General features: G+C 35.8%; 2 protein-coding genes and 1 long non-coding RNA gene across 4 annotated transcripts in view; 2 read left to right on the top strand and 1 right to left on the bottom strand.

Moving 5' to 3' along the window:
• The first annotated feature begins 5,256 nt into the window (after positions 1–5,256).
• Positions 5,257–6,042, top strand: LOC136803392 (craniofacial development protein 2-like). The gene has a single exon (XM_067060113.1). The coding sequence runs from the start codon at positions 5,257–5,259 to the stop codon at positions 6,040–6,042; it is 786 nt and encodes a 261-aa protein (XP_066916214.1).
• Positions 6,043–8,696: 2,654 nt separating this feature from the next.
• LOC136803364 (uncharacterized) overlaps positions 8,697–27,812 on the top strand; it is a 45,202-nt gene continuing 26,086 nt past the window's right edge. Inside the window, exon 1 of one of the 2 annotated variants that reach the window (XM_067060088.1) lies at positions 8,697–9,052. In XM_067060088.1, coding sequence (XP_066916189.1) covers positions 8,765–9,052 — 288 coding nt within the window. In that variant the 5' untranslated portion in view covers positions 8,697–8,764. Of the gene's footprint in view, positions 9,053–12,330; positions 12,651–27,812 lie in introns of those variants that run through there. The other variant, XM_067060089.1, reaches the window with a different exon arrangement.
• Positions 24,396–26,202, bottom strand: LOC136803363 (uncharacterized). The gene is made up of 2 exons (XR_010846139.1): positions 25,843–26,202; positions 24,396–25,019 (listed from the first exon to the last, which is right to left on the bottom strand). It is a non-coding gene; the product is annotated as an uncharacterized lncRNA (long non-coding RNA).

Below are 27,812 nucleotides of genomic sequence, written 5' to 3'. Positions count from 1 at the left end.
TGCTTTTGGTATCTTGTATAACCATTTGACCATTTCTTAAATTAATCCGATGAAGGATTGTCATTTCATAGTTTCAAAAACATGTTTTATATATTGAGGTAGAAAAAAAGACTCAGAGTTAGAAAAGGTACATCCTATCCACACAAACGCGGTAGGATTTTTTCAGCCAGTTGGGGTGAAAATAACGGACTGAAATTCAATGGGAATTGATTTTCCCATATTCTTTTATGGTTGGGGATCTAAATTCCATTGTTTTCAAGTCAGAAGATTCAGTGGGAATGGGAAAAATAGCGTAACATTTTGCAGTGAGGATTGCGGTTTATTTGATTATTTTCAGTAGGACACAGTTTGGAGGAAAGTTTTTTTGCTGGGGACAATATTTTGGTCCATTTTTCCAGTGGGAAGGGGCCCAGTGGGTCTGTGTGAAGGGGTATAAAGAAAAATAGAGTCGGCTCTCGCTAATTCGCTTATTTTTTCGAATTACAGAAAGATTCGAATCAAAGAAAGTATTTTAAGAGAGTTTCTACTGCGAGAAAGTCTTCTGTATTTGATATGAGCGTGCGTATTCGTAAGTATTTTCAATATTAATTCTGGTTGTATTGATTCTATTGATTATATCTATTACTGATATGAGTATTTACTATTATATTGTTTTTACTTGTGTTTTTTTCAAAATTTCAAAATAAACAGAAATACGATAATATTCAAATGCAGGGTGCGATTTATTTGGGAATAAATTAACACGAAAGTGTTCCTAAATTTAGGATATAAAATTAGTTAAAATGAAGATCTTTGGACGATTCGATTTTGGAAACTCGAAATAGAATTTTATCTGGTAATCGGATTGACTTAATTGTTATTTTTCTGGAATACCTTGATTTGTATTGAATTTATTCTATTTGGTAACTTTCTGGCTGTTTATAGAAGAAGATAATACAATTAAAGTGAAAATGCTAAACTACGAATCATTTTTAGCAATTTGGTTAGGCAGAAAGATTACGTCATCAAAGTCTAGCATTGTTTTTTAACCGATTTTGTCATCAATGATGATGATGATGATGATTTGAATCTATTTCAGCAAGTAATAAGCATGCATTTCATAAATAGACTAAATTGTTTAAAGGGATTAAAAAATTGAACTCAATATCACCATACATATTTGTCTATATATTGTAAAAGACAAAAAATAAGCATTTTCAATTTTGACCGCTGACAATTGGATGCTTATTCGAAAATAATAAAGTCTGGATATGCTGAAACGATATCAATGGTATGTTAAGAGCAACCCTTTTAAGAAAGGGAATTTCAATTCATGCTTGCTAGCATCTTAAAAATGATTTCATACAAGGTTTATTTAGGATTGGCATTCTATTTTATATGATGAGCATAGCTTAGATTCCACAGGTACACGCTTAAGCGTTTGAGCCTGAGCGATCAAAAAGATGATATATGTAGAAAGTAAGTGTCTATGGTATGTGATGAATGGATATCAATTACAAATTGAATATTTCAAGAATTTTGAGTAAGATAGATTTGTTTGATTTGATTTAGATTGAGGATGACTTAAAATGTGAGTATACACTTAAAATCGAGATAAAATTAGCTGACTATGCAGGTTTGGGTTGTTGTACCAAAAGTTAAAATACCAAATTTTAAAATTTGTCACCGTTTTAGGAATACTACAGGCCCGGCGGAAGCGGGGAGACTGGGGAGACTTCAGCACTTTTGAGCAAATTCCTAGCGAATTTCATCTCATTTTAAGCCTTCAGCCTCCCAACTTTTACGGTTGCTCTACCGGGCCTGCAATACGAACGATAAATTCTACACAGTGTAGAGTAAAGGTTTTGAATACTTTGGTCCAAGCTGATAAGCTCGATATGGCGTTCGATGAACGTTGAAAGAACATTTGCCAGTTGGAGCACAGTAGTTTGAGGATCGGAAGTCGGGTGATCCAAATCAATTGATGAGGTCGCTAAGAAGTGATTTGAACTATTTTCGTTGCTTTATAGAAAAAAAATAGCCAGGGTCACGGAGCTTTATATATACTCTGGACAAAGTTTCTCACTGATGGTATCACTGCTCAATAGCGATGTAAATGCATCGAGAGCGCTAGATTTAATTTCCCTCTATTACTTTTAACGATGCGGCGCCGTTAGACGTTAATTTTTAATGCTGTAATGGCTTTCTTTGGAGGGACCACTTTCCGATCAAATATGGTGGATAGTCCAGGGATTACAAATGTCAGTAAGGCAGGGTATCATGATCGTGATAACAGCAAACTTTTTTATGTGAAATGCCATAGGAAGAGAATATATGTCACGTGATTTTCATCTAATAAAATTAGGTCATGGATATTAGTTTTAGGGTCAGAGGGGTCTGAAAATCTTTATCTATCCATAATTTGACCTAAGCGAAACAACTTGAAGGGAAATTTTTATCTCCCTTTGAAAAATTAAGCAAGAAACTATATTAAGGTAGTTTCAATCTCACTAAGAAATAATTAGCGCTTATGAAGAATTATTGCTTTACTGCCGACATGGGGAGCTTCACTTTCTTGAATGTCTCTGGTGGTGTGTTAAAGGAATAGAAATTAAAAGATTAATTTAACTTCCAATATATTTCAAAAAAAAGGATTTTGATAAATAATTTACAAATTACACACGAATGAAAATTCTTAAGAAAATCATTATATGAAGAAAAACAACCACTGGAAAAGACGATACAAAGTTCCACCTCCAATAAGTCGACAAAAGTCAAGCTGTTTAGATAACTACCTATAAAGTTTTTAAATAAAGTTTAAGATTAAAAAAGATGACTTGGTATTTCAAAACGAACTCCTGAGTAACTATAGGCACTATGCTAGAAATTTTATACAATATGCTTATAAGAAATAAACAGCTTAAACCATAAATGGCTTTGGTGATTCATAGGGAATGTATTAGCAAAAATGGTAAAAAGAGAATCTAAGAACTAGGATAAATAAAATGGCTTTTTCAAACGAAAGAAGAGACACCATCTTTGTTTGTTTTTATTGACCGTGATTGAATGTTTTTCGTAAATAAACGGCAATAAGTTGACTAAAAAAAAGATGGTCAAAAAAGAATTTTAAAATGGGAAAAAAATTGGTTAAGGTTTGTCAGGAGTTTACCAGAAAAAATTATGGTTTTTCTGGTCTAAAAAGTTACGAAGATTTTGATGTGCAAATTGCGCCCTCTCAACAGTCGATGACGTTTTATCGGCCGCCCACATAAAAGAGGCAGGACATAGAAGAAGAAAGGTAGTCGTATCTTTTGATATAACAATAAGCCAGTCAGATCAAACAGTTTTTGGCATCAAGACTGGTAATTGCGGTTGAAACCCGTAAATCCCTTGAATGAGGGCTGTAGTCCTGACTACTTTCTTTGTTATCTATTGCGCTGTCCGGTAGCTCTAAAGGTTTGCTACGCCAAAGCAAAATTAATCAAGGTGTCATATAATCATAACAATCGGGCAGTTTCTGAGTGAAAATTTCTCCAGAATAGACCTTTTCATAAATTACGTCACGAACATCATTTGCCTCGTATTCAAACAATTTCCATGCTGATTATGTCCGTTGAGACATTAAATGATTTTTTTATGAATAGAAAGTTTTAATAAAATCCGCTGGGAGTTAATCACCATGGCAATAATTTCAAAACGAGGTAAGTGATGTTCGTGACGTAATTTATGAAAAGTTCTATTCTCCATTAAAGAAATTCTTGCACAAATATCGCGTGAGGTTGTACGAAGTATGAATTCATTTTGATAATTAATTTGTGGTCTGTGTTCAAAATATCAGACGTTGATGTCATATTATGCGCTTTCTGTTCGTTAGGGTGCTCGCTGCCTACTAATTGTCCTATTTGTCTGAAATAAATATTTTAGATATACAAGATAGTGCTGCAATAAGTTGTACCGTAAGATAGATAAACTATTCAATTCAGACAATTTGCATGTTTTTCGCCAACAATTAACAAAAATTCAAGTTACCATCAGAATCTGGTGGCAAAGAATGCTTGTTCCCATGTAAGAAAACATCCAAGAATGTTTACCGTAGCGGTTCTGTGACTTCTCGTCAATCGTTCATAGGCCTTTTCCGAAGCTTTTCAAGTAAATTACTGACGAAAATGGCACAACAATTGTTAGCAATTTTTTTTACAAGAGAGGCTTTGGTCATTTTCGAGCCTTTAAAATGAGGGCAAACTACCCCTAACACTCATACGTGTTAAATAGCTCATTTCAAGTTTCAAATTTCCAAAACAAAAAAACGTTTAAAAGGAAGGATAGAAAAAACTCAGAAAAGAAGAATCTTTGACCGTTACATTTGCCAAGAAAATTAATTACCGACAAATTAAGCAATCAAAAACTTAAACCTTCCGATTTATGTAAGGGGCCATTTAATAGATGTTGACATCATACACATTAACGTCAGGCGATATAAAAGCCAGAAACGTGTTCCAAACAAAAAAACATAGTTTTAGATCATACTGGTTCTATTTGTGTGTGAGTGTATACGACGAAGAAAAGATTACTCTTTTTACTTCAACGTACTTTTTGGTTATAGAGAGTGTGATTTTTAAGAGGTCTTCAAGTCGTAATATACTTTTTTGGTAAGAGCAAACTATATAAGAACATAAGGCTTCGATGGCCAAAATATTGAGAACAAGTTAAGACTCTAAAACACTCAACACTCGGGTATGCGGGAAGACTTGTAAGTCTTCCTCAAGGAATGCTTCTATTTTGAAGCCTGGCGCCCTTGCCCCGCAGAGCCAACACACTAGGGTTTTATAAGACAGTCAGTTAGATCGTACTGTTTAATAAAACTAGTGAAAACGTAATGTTAACCTGTACATAATAACTTTGTTTTACCTGTATATATGAATGAACTGAGAACTGTAAATGATGTATCATATTTTAACTAAACTATTTCAACACTTTTCCCATAGGTGTAGTTGGAACATCTCATAGCCCAGTTAAGGCAGTCCAAATAAGAGAAGGAAAACTCTGATATAACACCAGCTGGAGAAAACCAGTTTTTAAATCTCACTCTGTTGCAGGTAGAGTGATAGGGGCCACTAGGCAGTTAGCATCTAATAGTTAATCTGGTTTTTGTCCCTCTTCTGCTTAGTTCTTGAATTAAGGAGATATCTCTCGAGTTAGTTGAGTACTGCCCCACCCATGGGAAAATGGGTATGTAGCCGTTGCGCAGCACATACTATTTTAGCAATTGAAAAGATAATGGATTCTACACCAAACAGCACCAGGGTCCGGGATCAATCGGTAGTCCTTCAGGACACGCCCTTGATCCCCGGGCAAGCCCCTGATTTTATCGATCATTTTTCTCTCTTTGATACCATAACGGGATCCAATGATGGAGAGATCTTCACCCCCAGTTCCTTGGGGAGGATTTCTTCTGACAAGAAAGAACCTGATCACCCAAAACAAAACAAATTACTGAGATGTACCAATCTCTTGAAAATTAGTACTTTCAATGTTCGAACCTTGAATGGACCTACACAAATAAACGAGCTCGTGCGTTCAATGTCTGAAAATTCCATAGACATGATTGCAATCCAAGAACATCGCATTTTTCACCCTGCTGATAACCTTATGTATTCTTCAAACTCTACTTTTCAACTTATTACATCTTCAGCAACCAAAAACTCTGTTAATGCTACGGTGGGAGGAGTAGCTCTTCTTCTTTCTTCCAAAGCTAAAAATAACTTGATTAAGGTAGAATCTATCACGCCTAGAATTTTGATTGCTGAGTTCTCAAGCAATCCAGTTTTATCAGTTATTTGTGTCTATAGTCCACACAATAGCGCCCCCAAAGAGGAAGTTGAGGAATTCTATTTGGAACTTAAAAATGTACTCGACGATATACCAAGACATAATTTCGTAAGCATTGCGGGTGACTTTAATGCGAAGCTTGCATGTCCCGATGTCTCTTTCTCCTTTAATAAGCACACTAATCGTAATGGCGAATACCTCTTAGATCTGATTGATGAATACGGCCTCAAATAACTATTTCATGAAATGTGCCAATCACCTTTGGACATTCCAATATCCAAATGGCGATAAAGCTCAAATTGACTATATTCTCTTTCGTAAAAAATGGAGGAATAGTATTAAAGACTCCAGGGCATATTCCTCATTCTCCACTGTTAGCTCTGATCATCGTATTGTTTCCTCAAATATCCAATTGAGCCTTCGTGCATCAAAACACTCGAAGCCACACCCTCTGAAGAAAATCGATTGGAAGGAATCCTCTCTCAATCCTGAAATCCGTAACAGATTTACTGTCGAAGTATATAACCGCTTTTCTCATCTTTTCATTGAGGATCTAAATAAAGACAACATTGAAGATGCTTATTCCAGTTTGATTGAAACCACTGAAAAAATAGCTCTCGAGCAGCTTCCTAGGAAAAGAAAAGAAAACATCTCAAACTCGAAAGACATCCCGTCTGTCATTGCAGCAAGAGAAAATCTCAAACTTGCAGCATCTCTCTACAACAATGTCCCTACGCGCAGGCGAAAGGCAAATTTAGATTCTTGTAAAGCTAAACTTGACGAGGCCTACCTAGAAGCCGAAATATCCTTTATAAACGGCAAGATAAACTCCATGTCTGAATGCTTCTCGCATAACTCTCATCGAAATGCATGGAGCCTAGTCAGAGAGCTTAGTGGAAAAAATTCGAAACCCCCCATTCAATTAAAAGGCGGATCCACTGCGAAACGTCTAGATAATTGGCTCAATCATTTTAAAAATCTTCTTGGCAAAAAGCCAATTCTCTCTGAAAATAATTCTTTACCCAGGGAACAAATATCTCCGCCTTTGGACATTCCTCTTTCTCCTTTCACTTTAAAAGAATTAACAAAGGTCCTTTCCCAAACTAAATCTTGTAAAGCTTTCGGTCCAGATAACATTCCACCTATTATCTGGAAAGACGAAAACTTCCACAGTTTCCTTCTTAATCTCTGTAATATCGCGTTCGAAGAAAATGTTTGCACAAATCATTGGCTAAAATCTCATATCATTCCTGTTCCGAAAAAGGGAGACCTCACTCTTGCTACTAACTATCGTGGTATATCTCTTCTTCCAATAGCGGCCAAGATTTACAACAAACTTTTACTCAATAGGATTAGGTCTAAAGTCGAACCCATTCTTCGTAAAAACCAAAATGGTTTTCGTAGTGGGCGCTCCACACTAACACAAATCCTATCCCTTCGTCGCATACTTGAAGAAGCCAGGAATTTCAATCTCGACGCTATACTTGTATTTGTTGACTTTAAAAAAGCTTTCGATTCAGTTGATCGAGATAAAATGTTTGATATCCTCTCACTATATGGCATTCCCTTGAAAATCATTAATGCCATCAAGCTTCTTTATACAGACACCAAATCTTCTATCCAGACAACAGACGGCGAGACTGATACTTTTCCCATCTTAGCAGGTATCTTGCAAGGTGATACCCTCGCCCCGTTTCTTTTTATTTTAGTTGTAGATTACATCATGCGTGTTTCTGTTGATAAAATCTCACAATGTGGTTTTCTACTTGAACATAAACTTGGGCCTCGTAGTCCAGCGACTTATCTCACTGATACAGACTTTGCTGATGATATAGCTCTAACCAGTTCTAAGCTTTCAGACGCTCAAAAATTACTAAATGCACTAGAATCGGCTGCAAATTCCATAGGCTTACATCTTAACGAATCAAAAACCGAGTTTTTCAGTCTCAATCCCATTGATCCTTCCGAAAGTATCAGAACTGTTGCAGGAATCAAATTAAAGAAAGTTGACGATTACAAATACTTAGGCTCCTATATTTCGTCATCTGAAAAAGATTTTAAGATTCGCAAAGCACTTGCCTGGAGTGCGTGTAACAAACTACACAAAATTTGGACATCTTCTCTTCTTGACTCTAACCTTAAGATTAAAGTTTTTAAATCCACCATAGAACCTATCCTTCTTTATGGTTCGGAAACGTGGTCCTTCACACGTAAATTAGAAAAACAACTCGATGGAACATACACACACCTTCTAAGAAGAGTTAAAAATCTTTCCTGGCGCGATCATCCCACTAAAAACACCATCTATGGTTCGATTAAGCCTATCTCAAACATCTTAAAGGCTAGACGTGTTCAGTTTGCTGGTCATTGCCTTCGTGCATCCACAGAAGTCATCTCCTCTCTCTTACTCTGGAAACCCAAGCGGCTGGTTCAAAGATCGAGAAAGTTAACTTTTACTGACGCAGTTAGCAGGGACACTGGACTTCATTATAGTGACCTGGAGACTGCCATGCGCGACCGCGATTCTTGGCGCCAGAGGGTGGAATCCATCATCTCGACCGCGGTCGAAAGATGATGATGATGATGATGAAAACACTCAATTTCTTAGGAAAATTGACTAAAATACTCACAAAATGGTGAAAATAAGAACATAATAAGAACATTTTGGGCTTAAAACTCAAATAGTTAAGAATATCTGAAGTCTTTAAAAATTTTGGATGTTCTTATAAGAAAACATGTACAATAGCATTATCGGAAGTACGACAGAATCGTAATGCACTATGATTTGTATGCTTTATATTAAGACAGAAACTGGAAACAAGTCTTTGTTTTGTCTGCCATATGTTCTTATATAGTTTGTTATAACGTAATGATTTTCTCTGGTTTTTAGATTTTAAATCAGTGACATGAAAAAAGATAAAAACTAAAGAAAACAAGAAAACAAAACAAAACAAACATGTGCGAAGAAATTACTCGACAAGAACAAGAACAGCAATTCGAAGAAGAACTTCGCAAAGCATCAACGCATTACGAAAACGAAAGCGAAAGTAGTTCAACTACATCAGAGAATCATGGGATTGAAGAACTGAATGATGGGAAATGGGACGACGAAAACGATGAAGATGAAAATGAAGATTTTTGTCGCCATTGCCAAAAAGTGATGTCTTATTTGAGGAAATCTGCTGTCAGATGGTTATACATGGAATGGTATAAGAAAGCTGTCCTTGGGCTACACCTTCCAACTGTAAGTTTGTTTCTTCCTTTTCTTTATTTTTTTGATTCACCTGAAAAGAGTTAACATGTCGCCTTTAGTTAACATAAAAGACAGACAGACAGACAGACAGACAGACAGACATACTTCCCCATATTTCGCTTCGCATTTTCTTGGAGACGTCCAAAAGGTCAAAACAACATCAATCTGAGATTTATAACATCAAACAACGTTATATAGAAGCTGGGGTATACGAAACTAGTCTTATCCATGTGAAATTACCTGTCAAGTTGTTTCTAAGGGGGATCGATGTGACGCGACATTTTTAAAGCAATGCACGTGTTTTTGAAGTAAAGTAGTAGGAAAGTACTTATCAAGACCTCGAATCAATTATTATTTTCTCAATTGTCAGTCCTGAACTCGGAAGTAGAAACTCGTGAAGATCTACTACAACTAAAATATTTAATTAAATTGTAATTTATAAAACCACGTGAGTGGATTTTCCCTTCCTTGTCATTCATTTTTCTGATAGTCTTTGATAATTTCTTTAAACTCTAAAAGACTCAGCTTCCTTCTTTTGACGCTTTGACGAAGGCGTCTAGTTGAAAGATAATTATTAACTACACTAAAGTTTTCTTGAATGACTTGCCTTTGACTTGCGTTTAATACAAGATTATTGTGAGAAGTTGTTTCCTGCCCTCGTGGTCGAAAGTGATAATAGCTCTCGAACGAAACATCGAATTTAGAGTAGATTTCTCCACAGATATTATTAAATACCCAATATATAGATAAGACTATCTGCTTACAGTATTCTAGGGTGAATGTTCCCAATTTCGAGCCAACTAGTCCCCAATTATGTCCTGTTTTAAGTCAGTTCTCGAACGCTTCGGATCTTAACTATTCGGATCCCATGGTTTTCAACCGGAAATGAAAATAACATGTCCGCGACCATTTTTTTTTTAACACCCCTGTGTCACAGAAACACTGAGACCCCAGCGCCACTGGAAAATCTGGAAACAATTTCGTGCCCGGTAGGAAAATACCATCAAATTTTAGTCCCACTGGGAAATTGACTTAAATTTCATCCCCATTCGAAATTAAATGTTTAAAAATTGCACTCCAAAACCATCCCCACTGAATTGTTTAACCTTTGAACAATAGGATTTATATCCCATCGGGATTTCAATAGGAATTTTTATCCCCACTGAGGAAAAAAGTTCCACCATGGCTGTGAGACACGCAGATCTACGTTTTGAAATGAAGCCCGATCCAGTAGATTAGAAGTTCGAGATCAGTAGATACTTGTACAAATTCAAAATGGCGGCTTCTTAATTATGGAATGAATGGTCAAGCACATTAAAATATACCTTTTATAAAAAAAGAGACTAAAAGATCAGAAAGGGATGACATCATAGGACTGTTACCCCTGGCGTTTGATTAATCTTAATTCGAAATGGTGACATGAGTTTATTACAATCAGATGATGAGAAAATTCGACTCCTCGTGGTAGAAAATCTTGTTTTGATGTTATTTATTTTTTTGTAAAGTTTATGTGAAAGTTGGTTTCTTAATGGTTGGTATTTTGGTTGTTTGAAAGTTCTTTAATACCTGCACTTGAGAACGTAGGATTGGTGAATTGTGAGAGGAATTTACTAGGAACTTTTAACAAAAACCCCTTGTTTTTTCTGAGCCCATGTCATATTTAAAGGAATTTACTTTTATTATTGGGTATTTGAGACGAAGAATCTTCTTTGATTTGGTCAATTCTCCGATTAAATATTTTGATCATATCAACAGCTCGAGTTTCAATGTTCCAATAATTTTAGATAAGTGACACTGCAGACCCGAATGGTAATCTCTTAAAGTAGTCTTTAGTTTAATTTCCAAATTCGTTCATCTGGTTGGAGGGGAGTAGAGTAGAGTGAGAAATTTTTCAATTATGTTATTGGCATTCAAATATTTGGCCAGTCTATAATCAGTTTTGGGGAAAATTTAGACATTCTTAGACAATTTTTATACTTTACCTCTAAAATATACCAAAAAGAATTTGAGAAAGTTTTCAAAAAACTAATTTCGAATCATTTGGAATTATTCGAAATTAGTTTTTTGAAAACTTTCTCAAATTCGAAATTTCATTGTTAAATTAGGAGTCGCATGTTTGTCAAAAGATTAATATCGACATCTTAGAGGATGCCGGGAAAAATTCAAGATGACTAAGAATATCTAAAGAATACTTTAGGAGAGCAAAATTCGGGTCTGCAGTGTCCCGATATCTACAGATTTACAGGAACAATGTTCGAATTTTAGTTTAAATTAGGAGTTTCATGTCTGTTAAAAGCTTGGGTTGGCGAAAAGAAGTTTCTGAATTGTTAGGCCAATTTCATTTGGGGTATTTTTATAGAGTACTTTCTTAAAAAACGATGTACAGGAGTGATACAAAAATTGCGAAACTGTGAAAAGTGAATATAATTTTTATTCCGGGAAATTAGTTAGCTACTAGGGAGGCGTCATATCTCTTACCAACCTAATCAAAATCATTTGATTTATCGAGTATGATCGCTAACTAAATTTAAAAACATAAGCTTTTCAAATTAGCTCTATTTAAGAAATTTTGTATTCTATTTTCTGTCTCGCTATCTCTCGAGATTCTCAATTTTCTTAATCATTTAATTTTCTTCCCCTATTTTACTTTATATTTAGTATAGTACACAACCTTGTTGACGAGAGCTTAAGTAGAGATAATCTGAAAACGCGATAACTGAAACTTTGGGGTTCACTCAATCTCTCGTCTCTTCATTTTTTTGATACGAAAACTATGAGAGTCGATCTTTGTCTTGTTTTTGTGAATAGAAGGGTAAAACTGTTTTATCTTGTTAGTTTGGTAAATGATAAACTTTATAGAAAACTGCTCTCGTTTTTGACACGCAGTACATTTTTTTTGGAAACTATATTTTTGGCTAGACTATTGGATAGATGGTGATATAGCCTGATGAGTCTGCCCTGATGAGTTCGAAAGCCCTCCTGTAATATCATGATGTTCTCAACGGTTAGGGTAAGATTAAGCACAGGCTGGGATGAACGTTGTCTGGAAATCTTTTCAAATTATAATAAACGGGGGAGCTTCAAGTACCGGGAGAGGTTTAGGCTAGGTTATCAAAATAGAATGAAACTAAAAGTATCGAGGGAGAGAGGCGTTTATTAAGCATCTGAGTGTAAAGTTAAGAAAAGGTCGTTCTTTGGCAAGTGACCAGGAAAATCTTGACGTTGTTGAAATATCATTTAACGAAAGAAACATTTTGATTTTAAAAGTTTAGAATAAAGCAAAAATAAAAATTCAAATTTACGGAAAGGATGTCGAATTTGATCAAGAACTTCAAATAAACCGTCAAAGTCCTCTCAGAGAAAGGAAGAGATGCCGTTGAGTAAAGCTCATTCGTTGAACATTGTTTTCGGTGTTGGAAATTCAACCAACCATCATTTTCTTGGTAACAACAGTAAAGAACGTGGCAGTTCTAACAAGCTTGGTAAATTCTTTCGTAAGAAACTGTCTAAATCATCACCCAGAGTCAATTCCAATAATGGTGGTGGTGATTTTCCACGAGTATTATATTCGACAAGGTCACATGGCAAGGTAGGTTATTAATTGAAGATCTTCTTTTATTTAAAGATTGATAAATTCAACCTATCATTATTTTAATGTTCGTTGGCTTTTCATTTGAGGCAATTACTAAGTATAGTAAGTCAGTCCGCGACCGCAGTCAGAGGTGAACCGAATGCTTTTCTTTCGATAGCTATCTTACCCGAAGGGGAAGGGAAAGGCGCTACTCTCTATTTTCCCTGGATTACTCCTCGTAACCTTAATCCCTCTCTTGATTGCTGAGCATCAAGTAGGGGTAATCAAGTGCCATTAAATGAGAAGTTTGACACGGTCGGGGATTGAACCCACAATCATGTGTACCGTAGCCAGATGCTCTACCTTTGCACTATACTATGGTCGCTTCGAATAAGACTAGACAGAGTGTTGGCTGATCAAAATCAGCAGATGCAGAAGGTTCGCATTCATCTGGTACAGTCACCTATTAATCAAACACTATACTCGGAGCTGGGATTTATGGTGCCTTTTAGACTGATTCTATGGTTCCTAAAGTTGTTTTTGTTTCTTTCTTTGTTGTACTTAAAAGTTTTTTAGTTTTTCACCTCTCAGCTGGCACACAACGCTGTTTCAACGTTGTCGCTACTACGCTAGATGAACCTTAAAACAACGTTATGTGTTATTTGGGTTCGATGTGTTATTAGTGGACAGCCTCTACAGTGACAATGCTGAATGCCTATGACGTTATGTTGCTATACTTACCAAGTTACATCAACTTGTTTACGATATAGCGAAGTCCATTTACAAATAGAAGTGACTGATACAGGAGAAAATGTTCCTTTTTGACGAGCGTATGTAGTATAGTAAAAATATTAAAGGAAATTTTGTACTAAATGGAGGTCTTAACGTCAAGATAGAGAGGAAAAGAGGCGGCTAAACTAGAAAGCAATAGACGCATGCCTTATTAAAATTGGAGTAGACATGTTGTTGATTTTTTATCAAAGACTTAGTCAAGTTATATAAGGACTCAGACGGTAGGAATTCAAGAAAACAAGGTTACCATAGAGTGTGCTCAAACTGCGTTTAATGGGGTTTGGTGATGTAAAAGCGAGGGTTGATTCTTATTTGAAAATTGTTGTATAGGATGTGAAAAGCTGATCATTTTGGAGAGATAAGTTTTAATGTAAGGTTTTTGTTTAGGTACCATGGTAAGAGATTCGAAAAATGGTAGGCGGCGTATTTAGGGAGGACCTGATTTAACTTCATGTTTGGTTTTCAATATTCAGAAATTTAGTTTTAGTTTCAGTGGAGTGTGGCCTATTTGGTTTGATGGATCTAGGATCTCTTATATTGTCTTTGGTTTTGATTGTGTCAGAACCCAGTATATTGTAATGAAGTATATGAATAGAATTAGTCTTCGTTGTTGGGGGGAGGGGGCACTTAAGTAAAACTGGGTGCAAAAACCGCAAAAATAGAAAAGCTTCTCTACTAAGGGTAGGAAATTTATCCAAAATCGTCTTTATATTAACGGTCACCTCCTCGCCAAAATTTAGTCTTTCTTGGTGTCAAAACTCTGATCTGCATATACTCAACATTCATTAGTACAGGCTACACACATGTATCATTTGACACTGAATCTACAATGCTGGCCATGATATTTAGTAAGTAAGTAAGTAAGTTTGCAACCACAGTCGAGGGCGACCCGAAGGCTCCCTTTTCTCTAGCTGTCTACCTGAAGGTAGGGGAGGGCGCCACTCCTTTCCCCTGGATTTCTCCACTTATCCTTGATCCGTCTTTTTAGTTGCTGAGCATCAAGCAGAGAAGAATCAAGTACCATTTTCGGAATCTTTGGTGTGACCCGATAGGGGATCGAACCCACAACTTTGTGCACCGTAGCTAGGATACTCTACCTTCATGCTACGGTCGCATAAATATTTGGAAAAAAGAGGATCGTAGGATCTCAGGATCAAAAAGCTAAAGAATGTTCCATGAAGACTTCAAGTAGTAGAAGAAATTGAACCCCTCAAAAATCGGGAAACCTAATTAAATGAAGTAGAATATTATGTAATTCTCGCACGAGCTTGAATTGTCTAAAAATGAAGAAATACGCTGAACTCCTAAAGGGATCGTGGTTAAGAGAGCAGCACAACGAAGATTAACAATGAAAAAGATTTTGAAGTAAGAAAGAAAATCAAAGTGTTTCGATTACATATAATAGATCTTGAGTTTACCAAACTAGTTAATCTGAGGAAATCTGAAAGATATGCTCAATGAAGAGGAGCGACATCCGCAGGTTACTCTTTGTAATGATTATCAGATCTTTATTACGTCATTATTGGAAATCACTTTCGATAATTATAAATAATCAATACACCTTTTCGACCGTAGCCGCCAATTGCCACGCGGGCATTTTTATCCCACTAAAACCGTCGTCCTTTTTTCGCACCCATAGAAAAATGTGTCAAAAAAGGACTGTGACGGTTTTAGTGGGATAAAGCGGACAAAAAATGCCCGCGTGGCAATTGGCAGCTACGGTCGAAAAGGTGTATTGAATTTTTCGTAACTAGTTCAGCCTAGTGGTATCATCTCTGACCGTCTAAAAAAATATTGTATAAAGGTAGGGCTTTTGGCCACGGCACGCATAGCAGGGTTGAACCTACATGCGGGAAATAATCTCGTTCGTCTTCACACTAAGTCTAAGTATCCTAACTTATCACTGGCATTCAATGTTGAAATATCTTTGCATACCATCTGGGTTAACTTCTCTAAGATCTCGACTGAAGGCACTTTCGGACGAAATAATACCAACGGTAGACGGTCCTATCGTCTACACAAGATCACTTAAAAAGGAAATAGTTTAGGAGGCGTGATAAATTCGAGTGGAGTAAGCAATGGCGCCCTGACGCCCTAACGCCCTGACTATACGCTTATATATTTTCCTGCGGTTACTGATCCACTAAAACGGAAGACTATACCTCCGGGTTCGAGTTAACTATTTGGTGGGAAAAAATAGTTCGAGCGTATGATGCCATCCTTGGTCGAGAACCAAGATATCATAATATTGTCAAGATTTGAGCAGGCTATTTTCAGATATTCAAACGTCTCTGGAATTTGAAATGAAGAAAAAGATAAAAGTCGCTTTTTCTTTGAAGATTACCATTCTGAATTGTTTGAATTGATGACGTCATTTCAATAAGGATTAAACTTGGAGAAGTAAAGAAAGTTTATGGAATCTAGATTTAGAATTGTCGGGTGTATATTTAGAGGTGACAAATCCTGGGAGAGAATGTGATATTCGACCAAATGTTATGGATTGGGATTCTTAAGCTACCATTCTTGAGCTACTTTGTACATATCGGATCGCTCTGTTTTATTTTTTCGGTTTTGAGTTGAAAACTTTTAGTGGCAAATTGACTTTGGCCTTTACTCTTGGAAATGAATTTGGGTAAAAAGAGATTTTGAATACTACAAGCTATTGTTTCCAGTTTGCTTTCAGGTATTTTTGCTTTGAATTTACGGTGGCTGTGATTTTTTGTAGGGACTGGGACTTGAAAAAGAGGATCTAAGTCTTGGAATTACGGGGAGCAGTCTTTTAAGAAACACCATGGACCGAAATTTATTGAGAGGCTTTCATTAAGTCTTTTACCATTTAGCCCAAACCATGTCATTAAAATCGTTATTCAAAATAACTTGTAGCAGATAATAAATCTTCACTTTTTAAGGATGAGATAACATGATTAAACCTAAGGTTCAAATTTGTTTTGGCTATATGTTATCTGCTGTTATGACAAATTTGATTTTGTCGTGAGGGGCATATTATGATTGAGTGTAATACGCGACCTGACAATAATGTGCTAATAGCATTTCCAGAGGCTTTTCGACTATTGATACCCCTATCAAAGCTAGACTATATTCATAGGTTATTTATTAGAAAAAAAGTTGTACAGTGGAGACTCTTTAGCTCGAACCTCTATAACTCGAATGTCTCCTTAACTCTAACAAAAGTTATGGTTCCTTTTATTTAACAATGGCTTCTGAGAAACCTTTCTTTATAACTTGAAATTTCCTTAACTTGAACAAATTTGGGTTTTCCACGCGTGTACGGTTTAAAGAGACTATAGAAAATTATACTAGACTATATAGAAAACTTTGAGTTAAAAATATTCAAAATATTTTGGACATTGCACTATAGAGAGTAGATGCGTCGATTTTAAGATTTCCTTAATTGGAGTAAGTTTGCTAATGCCCGGGGGGGGAGCACTCAAGGTAAATGACCTACCATACGTGCGGTCCTTAAGGTTAAGGGTATATTTTTTAAGCTTCCCAAAGGGCACTGTAAGGGTCAAAATCAGCAAATATGAGAAAAATTGCACTCTAAGGGTGCCAAATTTCGAAAATCTGACCATATTTTTGCGGAAAATTTTCAAGAAAATGCGTCGTACCACAAACTTGCTCAAACTTTGCAAAATTTTCTCTGCATTGTAAGGTTCCGATTTCAAAGGCCTAATTTTGGGCTGCACGAATGGTCGTTTTTGAATCGCCTTTGGTATCTTTAGTGACATTTCCATTGAGGAAATAGGAAATATATTGATGGTTTTTTAGTTTTTTTACATGGATCTTAAGTTCAGGCGTGCCCAAAAATCCAATTACGGTAGTAAGGCTATAAAGTCAATTATTTACTTTCTTATAAAAATGAGTGTATACCTTCTTGAAACTGCAAATTAATGTTATGAAACGTACTTTATAGGATTAAATCAACGAGCTTTCATCACTTGATGAGATTTGGTCAGATTTACATCAAACATGTTCCCAGCATCATATCATACTATCAGAACTAACAAACTGAAAAAAAAAAAAAACAATGAAAATTTAAAAGAAAATTTTAACGGTCAACCCTTTCTAATTAAGAGTGTCCTACAGTACTTATATAGTAGACTCCGAACCTGCACTTATTCAAATAATTCGGTTATTCGAAGTGAAGTTAGATCGCGCTCCCCTTGGATCTGCCTACCCAACTCAGGCAAATATACTATTCGAACTGTATATGAAATTCCTCGCTAAACAAATCGATTGCACTAATGATTTTTTTCGATAAATTTTATAATCATGTGACGCCTTGAACACTTTTGAGCGGGAAAGCGGGTAAGAATTTATCATCCCTATAAGGAATTTCATCCCTACTGTGGGTAAAAGCTCCACCGAGGCTGTGAGATCCCTTTAAAAATGACAGGCAAAATACTAAAATTTTCTCTTAAAACAAAGGGTGGTTGTGAAATCTTAAAATATACCATCCTCTTTCCCTACAACCAAAAAATTAAATCCTTAGACTAAAATCCTCACGTGCTTCAAAGCTATCAAATAGAGACGTGAGAAAAGTAACGGTTTATAAGCTACCACAAATCATTAGATTTTTCAAACCAAATATTTTGTAAACATATGAGGATTTCCATATCTCCGTTATCATTTTTCCCAAGTTTCTTATGTGTATATAAATTGCTCCATTATAGAAACACGAATTCTCAACTTGAAATTGTGTCTGAGATTGAGTAGTCAGGAATAAGGCATAAAATACGGTCATGCTATTAAAGGGCTACTTAGACTACACAATATATTGACGAACAATATTCGACAATATGGTTTGCGGACCGTAATGTACGAAGTAAACAACTGGTACTCTATTATAAAAAGGAATTTTCTTTCTGTAAACAATCCCCCTTTATTGTTGGAATATTGCAAATCGAGCTGACAATATATTGCGGGCACCTTTTCAATATATTGTCGACATTCAGCAATATATCATCAATATATTGCCTGACAATATATTGTGTAGTGTATGTAGCCCTTAAGACTAGCCGTTGATTCTTTGGTTGGTTAATTGGTTAGGATTTGAAGAGGATTTGAAACGGGCTTCATCAAGATCCTGGATGATTTCCATGGTTACCTTTGCACTGAATGCGCTAAAAATACTAGTACATATGCGATCTGTCAACACAGTGTATATCCATACACTGTGACATGATACACACGGTGTGTTTTAATGGTAATTTGGATAGGAAAATTATAATTTCTTTATACACCCTACCACCAAAAAAGGTAATTTTATTGTCAATATATTTTCAAAACACAACTTGGACATGAAAAAGGTCGCATCAGATATACATAATTTGTCAATAACAAGGAAAGGAAGCCATCGCTGTTTATGGAAGAAGGGTTAATAATTACTGTATATTGGTAATTACTGTGTCATTATCATTACTCCTTTGTACATAATATTCATTCGAGAATATTGCTAACGGTGCCATCCACTAGGTATTGATCTAATATGTTAATTTCTTCCTTTTGCTAATGGTCCCATTTTAATTAGTTTGTTTGCTATCAAAATTTCCGTTAAACTGGGGTTCGATTTCTTCCTCTCAATATATTGATGTAGATATTGCATTCAGTAGCGGCCTGGCTTAATTTTCTTGGTGGTGCAAAGTATGAAATTGGCGCCCCTGGTATTTTTGTCCTTATTTGCGCCCTCCACCCATTAAGTGAAAATATTAAACTGTAAAGAGCAGTGACTGGTTGAAAGTAACGCCCGGAATCTGTGAGTTAAGCAACTTTTATTTATACGAAGGTGGTGGTAATGATAACTTGATATCTATTTCCTTGTTATTTCCTGGTGTTACTTTACTCTCCATTAAAGATCATTGGCTGAAAAAGGCCTTAAAATTCCAAAAGTTGGCAGGAATAAGGGTTCTTAGTAATTCTGGCGCCGCAGGCAAAAAAATTTGGTGTAAGAAAGGTCAAACAGCTTAAAAGATATTCAAAAAAGGAGAAAGTTAGTCCGCATAAGACCACAAAAACCACAGTGAGCAGTTTCGATCAATCTCTCATTTTGGGGGGTGAGCATCCTCTTTAACCCCTGGTGGATACACAACACTTCTCTTGCTTTGACTTTTCGCAATTCAATGTTGATAGTAGTTTTGAAAAAATTCGTAAAATAAAACGAAGCGCCGCAGGCGAAAAAAAAAATTACATTGCACTTATAGAAGGCGCTAAAAAAACGTGTCAAAGGGCGCCTAATCGCCCAACCAATTATCAAAAAAATTTTGGCGCCCCCTTGAAAAGCTTTTTTGGCGCCCCTCTCAGGTCTTTCTGGGTGGTGCACTGCACACCCTGCACCCCCTGCCAGGCCGCCACTGATTGCATTCAAACATTTAAAGGATATTTGTTGTACCAAACTTTATGAATACCCCTTTTCCTTCTTATAAAGGAAAACCAAACATTTCGTTTTTGTTTTTTTAACTGTTTCCGCTACAACAACTTTTAATACTGTCTTTTTAACTCGAAACTCTATAACTCGAATGTCTTTTTGGATTTTTGACTCAATCCTCTATAACTCGAATGTCTCCTTAACACAAACAAGCAATCTCGTCCCTTCAGTTAACTAACCTTACTCTATAACTCGAAATTTTCTATAACTCGAACAAATTTTTGTTCATCGTGGATGTTCGAATTATAAAGACTCTACTATATTGTAATGCAGCAATCTTGGTTAGCCTGGGAATCCATGCTATGATTTCTTCTTTGATAAACTGATGGCGAAATGTATAGCATGGTATGGGCTGAGATTTTGAATTTCTCAGATCTTAATAACGGTTGAAAACATAGCCAATCAAATTTTGTTATTATTTTACTGGTCACACTTTTTTAGAGAAAGCGCAACTTCCGAAATTTGGTTTTTATCTTAGTAAGTGAGGACAGCACTAAATTCGAATTTCCCACTGTAAAAAATGTGAGTCCAATATTGGACTCACAGCTCGAACCCGTCTTGTGTACATCAAATTATAAAAAAACACACGACGGGTCTCCTGTCTACAATCTTGGTACGTTTCAAAGCCTTTCACTAACCCTAAGTGTTAAACTTGTGCGTAGTCCCATTTATAGACTTGAAGCCTTGAGTCTTGAGGCAATTCAAAGGATGATAGTAGGAAAGTAGGAAACATTCTAGGTCGCAGAACCTTGAATTTCTAGCTCCGTTTTGATCGTGCACGAAAGTAGTTCTGAATAGGCTCGTGCTGGTGCAAAAATTCAAAACAAAAGGCTGTTTAACAAACTACTTTAAGCATTGATTGAGGTGGCAAATATTATACTTTGTGGCTGATCTAATCGAGACAAAAACACAACAGTTTACAATAACACAACAAGGATCAATGAATGTCTGCAGCTCGTAGAGAGCTGAAGAACACGCTACACATTTTCTATAAGAACATTCAAAATTATGTTCTTAACTTGAGTTGTAAGCTTAAAAGTGTTCTTAACATGTTTTTACTTTCACCACTTTTTGAGTATTTTTGTCCATTTTTCTAAGAAATTTAATTTTAGAATCTCCAAACCTTCTTAACTTGTTCTTAATATTTTGGCCATCAAAGCCTTATGTTCTTTTATAGTTTGTTCTTAAAAAAAAGATATACACAACATGGATCAATGGACGGCTGTCTGCAGCTCTGCAGAGAGCTGGAGAACATGCTACATGTACAACATGATTTAACACAAAAGGAAACAGGATGGTAGACATAACAAACTCGTAATTCTAAATAAAAATATATCACAACACGAAATAGTCTACGGTTCCCGACTGAGTGTAAAAGAGATTCTTTTTTTTTTGTGTTTCATCCTTTTTATTCTTTGATTACCTTAGGTTCAAATCATCTATGATTAGTGAGACTAATTTTATCTTTTCGGCCCTAAGACACGGTATTTTGAATAAGGTTTAAATGTGTTGATATCGGTTTGGTCTGCATTGTCTCGCTGTCACTATCATGTTAGCGAGTACAATGTTGAATAGGTCGATGGTAGGCTGCCTGTTAAAACTGGTGATTAGGGACCTTGCTACAGATGATCATTGCTTGAGTTGGCCCTATTTTGAAGGGTGTTATACGCTACTTTAAGAGCCTTTATGGTGATATTCGGTCGTTCGCTTGAACTCTTTTTGAACCCGTAGGTAGCATGTTACGCAATCTCGTTAACAAGATGGCTATTTTACAAATGGCCTTTACAACTGGTAGCGGTATTACAGTAATGTTATCCGGGACATCATATGGACGTTATAAGGACGTTATAGACGTCTTATGAACGTTGCTTTAACGTTCTGTGTCAGGTGACATGACACTTACACTTAGTAGCATAGACAGGAGGGGCGCAAAATTTGTGTAGGAGAGCAGATTTTTATTACACTGTAATTATCTATTCATAATATAAAAAGATAACTACTGTGTCTTAAAAATCTGCTCTCCTACACAAATTTAACGCCTCCATTGTCATTGTCATTGTCTATGCTACTGCACATTTTATCATGATCATCAGAAAGCAATAAAAAAGTAACCAGACAAGTCAAGCTAGATAATGATGAGTCAAATATCGAGATGCCAGGAATTCTAGTATACCTTATCTAACGGTATTAAGGATTTGTGAGGAAAGAAAAAATTGTTGATTATATTAGCGGTACCGTGTGAAGACAAATATTATTGCTTAATATGCCTGTTGAGCGTTCGGATGGGGATTTTTACAAAGTTAGATGGAGTAGAGGGGGAACAATAGACTTTTTCATTGTTTAAGATTTTGTTATTTGAGTTTATTCAGTTCAATCAGAAGATAAATAATGGTTTGGTTTGGTCTTCCAAAAACCTCAGAGTAAGGAACAAGAATGTGGAGGAAATTTTATCTCAAATTCATTCATGGCGATCGAGAGTGGTATGATAATTGAATATTTGTGGGTTTACATGCACATTTTGTTTTTATAAGAACATTCACAATTTTTGAAGCTTTCGGGTTTTCTTAACTTTTTCAGATATAAGCCTAAAAATATTCTTAACATTCTTAACGGGGAAATGTCCGGTCATAGTCGGGGAAACGTCCGTTCGGTGAAAAGTCCGTCGGCGAAATGTCCGGTCGGGGAAACGTCCGTCGGGGAATTGTCTGTCGGGGAAACGTGTCGGGGAAACGTCCGTCGGGGAAAAGTCCGTCGGGGAAAAGTCCGTCGGGGAAACGTCCGGTAATCCTTATTTTCACTATTTCGTGAGCAGCTTTTGTGCATTTATGTTCAAAAAGCGTTAAAATGTTCTGAACATGTTTTTTAATATTTTGACCAGCATAGCCTTATGTTCTTATATAGTTTGCGATTATAAAAAGATGTGCAATACCTGATGAAATGTCGATTCTAATGTCGTCTTCTCAATTCCATTGCAAAGATTTTCTATAAGAAAACAAAAATTATAAAGAATGTTGCTTAGAAAAGTTGTAATGAGATTATGGCCCAGCTCCAATCTAAAACCTAAAGTTATTTAAATCTTTCTCCCAGACTTCAAAATTAGTTTAAACTGAAACTTAGCTAAGATCTACCAATAATAAACTCAGGATTTCTTATACAAAAACATATTAGTACTAGGATATTATTATAAAAAATCAAGGGGGTAAAATCTAATTAGGCTTATAGTAATGGGAGGATATATATTTCAAACATTTTTATACAATCATTTTTAGTTGATCACATGACGAGGTTATTTAATTTGATGAAGAGAGGGACAAATATGAATCTGGAATTTAAATCAGTTTTAGATGATTCCGAGCTGCTTGAATACAGACGAGAGAAATTATGAAGGGACATGGCGAATTTTCGGCATCATGAATGGAATCGAGTTAGATTCTAGCTGATTGCCAGGGACATCATTGAATATTATGATTGTTGATTTGAGAACTTTGTATGCTTTGTGTGCTTTGTACTGGCAATGTATGAACTCTCAGTAGATTTGGTTTTTAATGATGAAATCCAAATCTTAGAAAGACGATTTCAGCAACTATGATTATTTAAAATTCTTAACAGTAAAAAATCACAGAGCCAAAGTTAGCTACAAGCTAGTTCTAGAAAACTAACAAGCGTTGCATGCTGGTGTTTGAGGAGACGACCTCCCGAGTGTGAGAAAAATTGGGAGGAGAAAAATAAATACAGTGTTTGTAAATAAGGAAAAAGAACAAAGAGGATATATGGTAAGTCAAAGTAAATAATTTGTCATCATCAAAAATAAATATGATAGTTAAAAGCACTTAAATGCATTGAGTTATGAAGAACTAATCTCGCGATGTGATAAACAAAACAAGGCGCCCAAGGGCGTGAAGGCCCAGCTTAAAAAATCTGTAATAGAGACAAAATACAAGGATACTTGCTACAGTAGATTGATTAAAACGAATTGATTTATTAATCTTAAAACGAATTTTTCAGTTATTCGAAGTAAATTCTTATCCCCTTGGAGCTTCGAATAACCGGGAGTCTACTGTTTTTTTTTTCACATTGTAGGGATCGATGATCAAACAACTAGACGAGCAAGAGTTCCTGAATATGTAAATAGCAATAGCAGTTTTTAACATGTAATATATCTAGACATTGTCACTTTTTAATGGTACTAAAAAAATCTCCCTTCACTATTTCACCCCACCCCCCCCCCACCTTTTTTTGAAGGAAAAATTGATCCCTTCGTTTGCAAAATTGATTGTCACTTTGTAAAGATAGTAAAAAATCTCCCGTCACTATTTCACAAGTTGTCTGATATGGAGAGTTCTACCATGACCACAGACAAAGAAAGTTTTGAAGTTTTGCTTGAAATAGAAGAGTTGACTACTAAATGACGATAAATTGAGCGGAGATCATATTGCCTTGTCCCGTTAAAGTTGCCGATTTAACTATGGGATGCTTCGATTGATATCATGTTCTGAAAAGGGGAATGTAAAAAAATGATAAATACGTCAGTTTCAAATATAATGTATATTTATTTTAATAGCCTATTGTTTTTTAATAAGTTAAAAAAGCTGAGCAAGTAAGTGGTAAACAATGAAATGTCAAAAAAAAATCATAAATTCCGGGTTAGCCTCGGGAATCTGAGTTACCCAAATGAAACACAAGTTAATTGAATCAAGTGAGCCGAGTACTATCAAGTTAGTCGAGTAATATCAAGTTAGCTGAGTAGTGTCAAGTTAGCTGAGTAATATCAAGTTAGCCGAGTAATATCAAGTTAGCCGAGTAGTATCAAGTGAGCTGAGTAGTATCAAGTGAGCTGAGTAGTATCAAGTGAGCCGAGTATTATCAAGTTAGCCGAGTAATATCAAGTGAGCCGAGTAATATCAAGTGAGCCAAGTAATATCAAGTGAGCCGAGTAATATCAAGTGAGCCGAGTAGTATCAATTGAGCCGTGTAAAAACAAATAAACTGAGTAAAACAAAGTATTCCAAGTGTATTCTGGTGAGCCAAGTGAATCGAGGGGAATCCTTTAAATCTGAGTTAACTGTGTAAATCCAAGTTAGCTTTGTATAACCAAGCTATCTAATGTAAATCCAGATTGACCAGAGTAGCTATACACTGAATGATGAACCCTGAAAAATAAAAACAAAAACGAAATTACGCAAACAGTCGCGTTAAAACTGGAGTATACTACCATGTTCATAAATCGTAAAGCTCAAGTGCAGCGTAAGCTTGTTCCAAGTTTTGGAAGACTTTCATAATTATGTCCACCCGTTAGGAAGACACTTGCTTTTTGTTGAAAATTGAGGCGTGCAAGCATTTGTAGGTCACAATTTTTTCGCACAACATAAAGAACCCGAGATGAAATCTGATCATGATGTTTTACAAATACAAGTGAAAATCTCATTTCCAGGGCAGCTACCTTAAAGGGATAACCAGATCAGACCAGATAAAAAATAAAATTCAGCCCAAAGATTCCTTCCATAGTCCTTAGCAAAACCTCCAAATTTTACAGGCTAATTGTTTTTCAAAGTCGAAATATTTAGGTTTTTAATTTTTAATTTCTGCTGGAAAACAATAGAATTTCAACGTGAGGTACGTGTGAGGTACGAAAAACTGAGATTTCTAATTGTCATATCTTGAATCTGGAATGTTATTTCTCAAAAATATTTGGAGGGCTTACTAAGGACCGTGGAAAGAATCTTTTAGCCAATTTTCATATTTTATCTGGTTATCCCTTTAAAAGTTTCAAACAAAAAGGACAAAAAATTACGAATCAAAAAAAAAAATCCTTCTCTAGACTATAACCAACAATGGGCTTCTCTTTACCACACTTCCCCCAACCTCACAAAGATTTTGCAGTAAATGGTAATACACAACTTGATTTTCACTTAGGTCATTAGGTTCTTAAGCCTTTCAATGATAAATCCTGAAGAAAATCAAATTCAAACTCACCTTAAGATTTGGGTATCAATCAATCAGTGGGAACCAATCAGTCTGGATATGATGTACGATAACAGTCTTGATGTATATGGATGATGGTCCAAAACTGTTCAAAAAGAAAAACAAATATGATTCTTATTAACAAAAAGTACAATCATTAGGCATGGCCTGGAGTAATACCTTTAAGGGAACATTTTTTGGCAAAAACTTAATTTGGCAAACAACTAAAGTCAGCAAAAATTTTTATCTTTGTGAGAACGAATTTTGGTGAATGAATATATTTTAAATTTTGACAAGAACTTATTTTGGCGGATGGCCAGGCAAATCTTCCCTTTCTATTACCTTTTTTTAATGATTGACGGCAAGAATCAATTTTGGTTTTTAGAACTGAAATTGGTGAATTTCAAGTTTTTGCTACCTCAAGTAAAAATTTTTTCTCCATTTCGACCAGACGATCTCAATCAAACGGAATTGAAATTCGATTGTTGAACGCAATCGAATCTCAATCCAACGACCGAATTCTAGGTAATATTTGATTCGTTTGATTGAGATTTTTGTTCGAGTCATTGAATCGAATGCAATCGAACCCAATCGAATCTCAATCGAACAAGGCTGATGGAATTTAATGATATGTTTATCGTTATGACGATCTTCAGAATTCGATGCGGCCAAGTTTTCATTATTCATTATTCATTATTTTAGGGAGATAATTCTCAATAAGTTGCGAGCAAAAAAATTATCTCCATAATTATAAAAATCAAAGAAGCGCACTTTTGGTAGATGAGATGGTAGGGCCGTACGGGTTCATTTTTAAACGGATATTTGCCGGACCGTTTGTTTTGATCTTTCAAAATCTTGATGAAGCGCCAAAATAACAAAATAATGGCAACTTGGCGCGGCAGTTTTTTTGACATGCGGGCGGCTTACGGTAAACATAACATTAAATTCCATCGGCCTAATATTCGATTGAGATTCGATTGCGTTCAACAATCTAATTTTAATCGTTCGCTTGCGTTCGATCTGGCTCAATCGTAATCATCGGTTCTGGTTATCAACAGACTGACCCTATTATTGGCAGACGGAAGTAATAGATAGAATAGCTGTTTTCAAAATCAAAGCATACGCCAGACAACCCGGTAGTGACCTGCGCTGCATTTTTTGTAAGTGAAATTGCCTGATTCTTACCCCTCCTACCTAGCCCTTAATTTGAGAATGTCTTGTTGCAAAAGGCCAATCAATTTTAATCGTTCGATTGCGTTCGATCTGGTTCGATTGGCTCGATCATCGGTTCCGTTTGATTGAGATCCGTCTGGTTTTGAGTATCGACCGACCGACCGACGTAATGGATAGAATAGCTGTTTTCAAAATAAAAGCAGACGCCAAACGACCCAATAGTGACCTGCGCTGCACTTTTTGTATAAGTGGAATTGCCTGATTCTTACCCTACCTAGCCCTTAATTTGAGAATTAACCTTGCAGATTTTTTGTATTTCCCAGAGTGTCTTGTTGCAAAAGGCCAATATTCTTATGATACTACTGGAGCACACAATAGAGATTTACCTTTATGAATGGCAGCAGCAGTCAGTGACAGCAAAATCTTGATTTATCCTCTTTACTTCTCAGTCTTTGAGAGAAAAAGAGCTCACGTTGAACACTCCACGTTGAGTTGAAGATAGTCTATGTATTTTTTCTATTTCTATTCAATAATTCAGAGGGTACATACGTACAATTTCCTGAATGTAAAATAAAATGGTAATAAAATAAAATCTATCTAAATATAATAAAATCTAGAATTTAATAAAAAGGCAACCACTTTGGATTAAGAGGTAATTGAATATTGCAGAAAAAAGAACTTAGATTACTGAGGAATTTAATTGGTTACCAAAAAGAGCTACATGGCTGTATTGACATTGAAAACAAACTAAAAGGCTAAAAATGTGAACGATAAAATATGTGAAGGATAAAAACAATTTTGAGTAAAAA

This window comes from Clytia hemisphaerica, unplaced genomic scaffold, assembly GCF_902728285.1.
Source record: "Clytia hemisphaerica strain Z4C2 unplaced genomic scaffold, Clytia hemisphaerica genome assembly, whole genome shotgun sequence".
In the NCBI taxonomy this organism is placed as follows: domain Eukaryota; kingdom Metazoa; phylum Cnidaria; class Hydrozoa; order Leptothecata; family Clytiidae; genus Clytia; species Clytia hemisphaerica.
Note: the sequence above shows the minus strand (reverse complement) of the source record. Positions and strands in the feature narration are given on the sequence as shown.

Coding starts and splice junctions, on each gene's coding strand:
- LOC136803392 (XM_067060113.1), top strand. CDS start 5,257: ATGGATTCTACACCAAACAGCACCAGGGTCCGGGATCAATCGGTAGTC.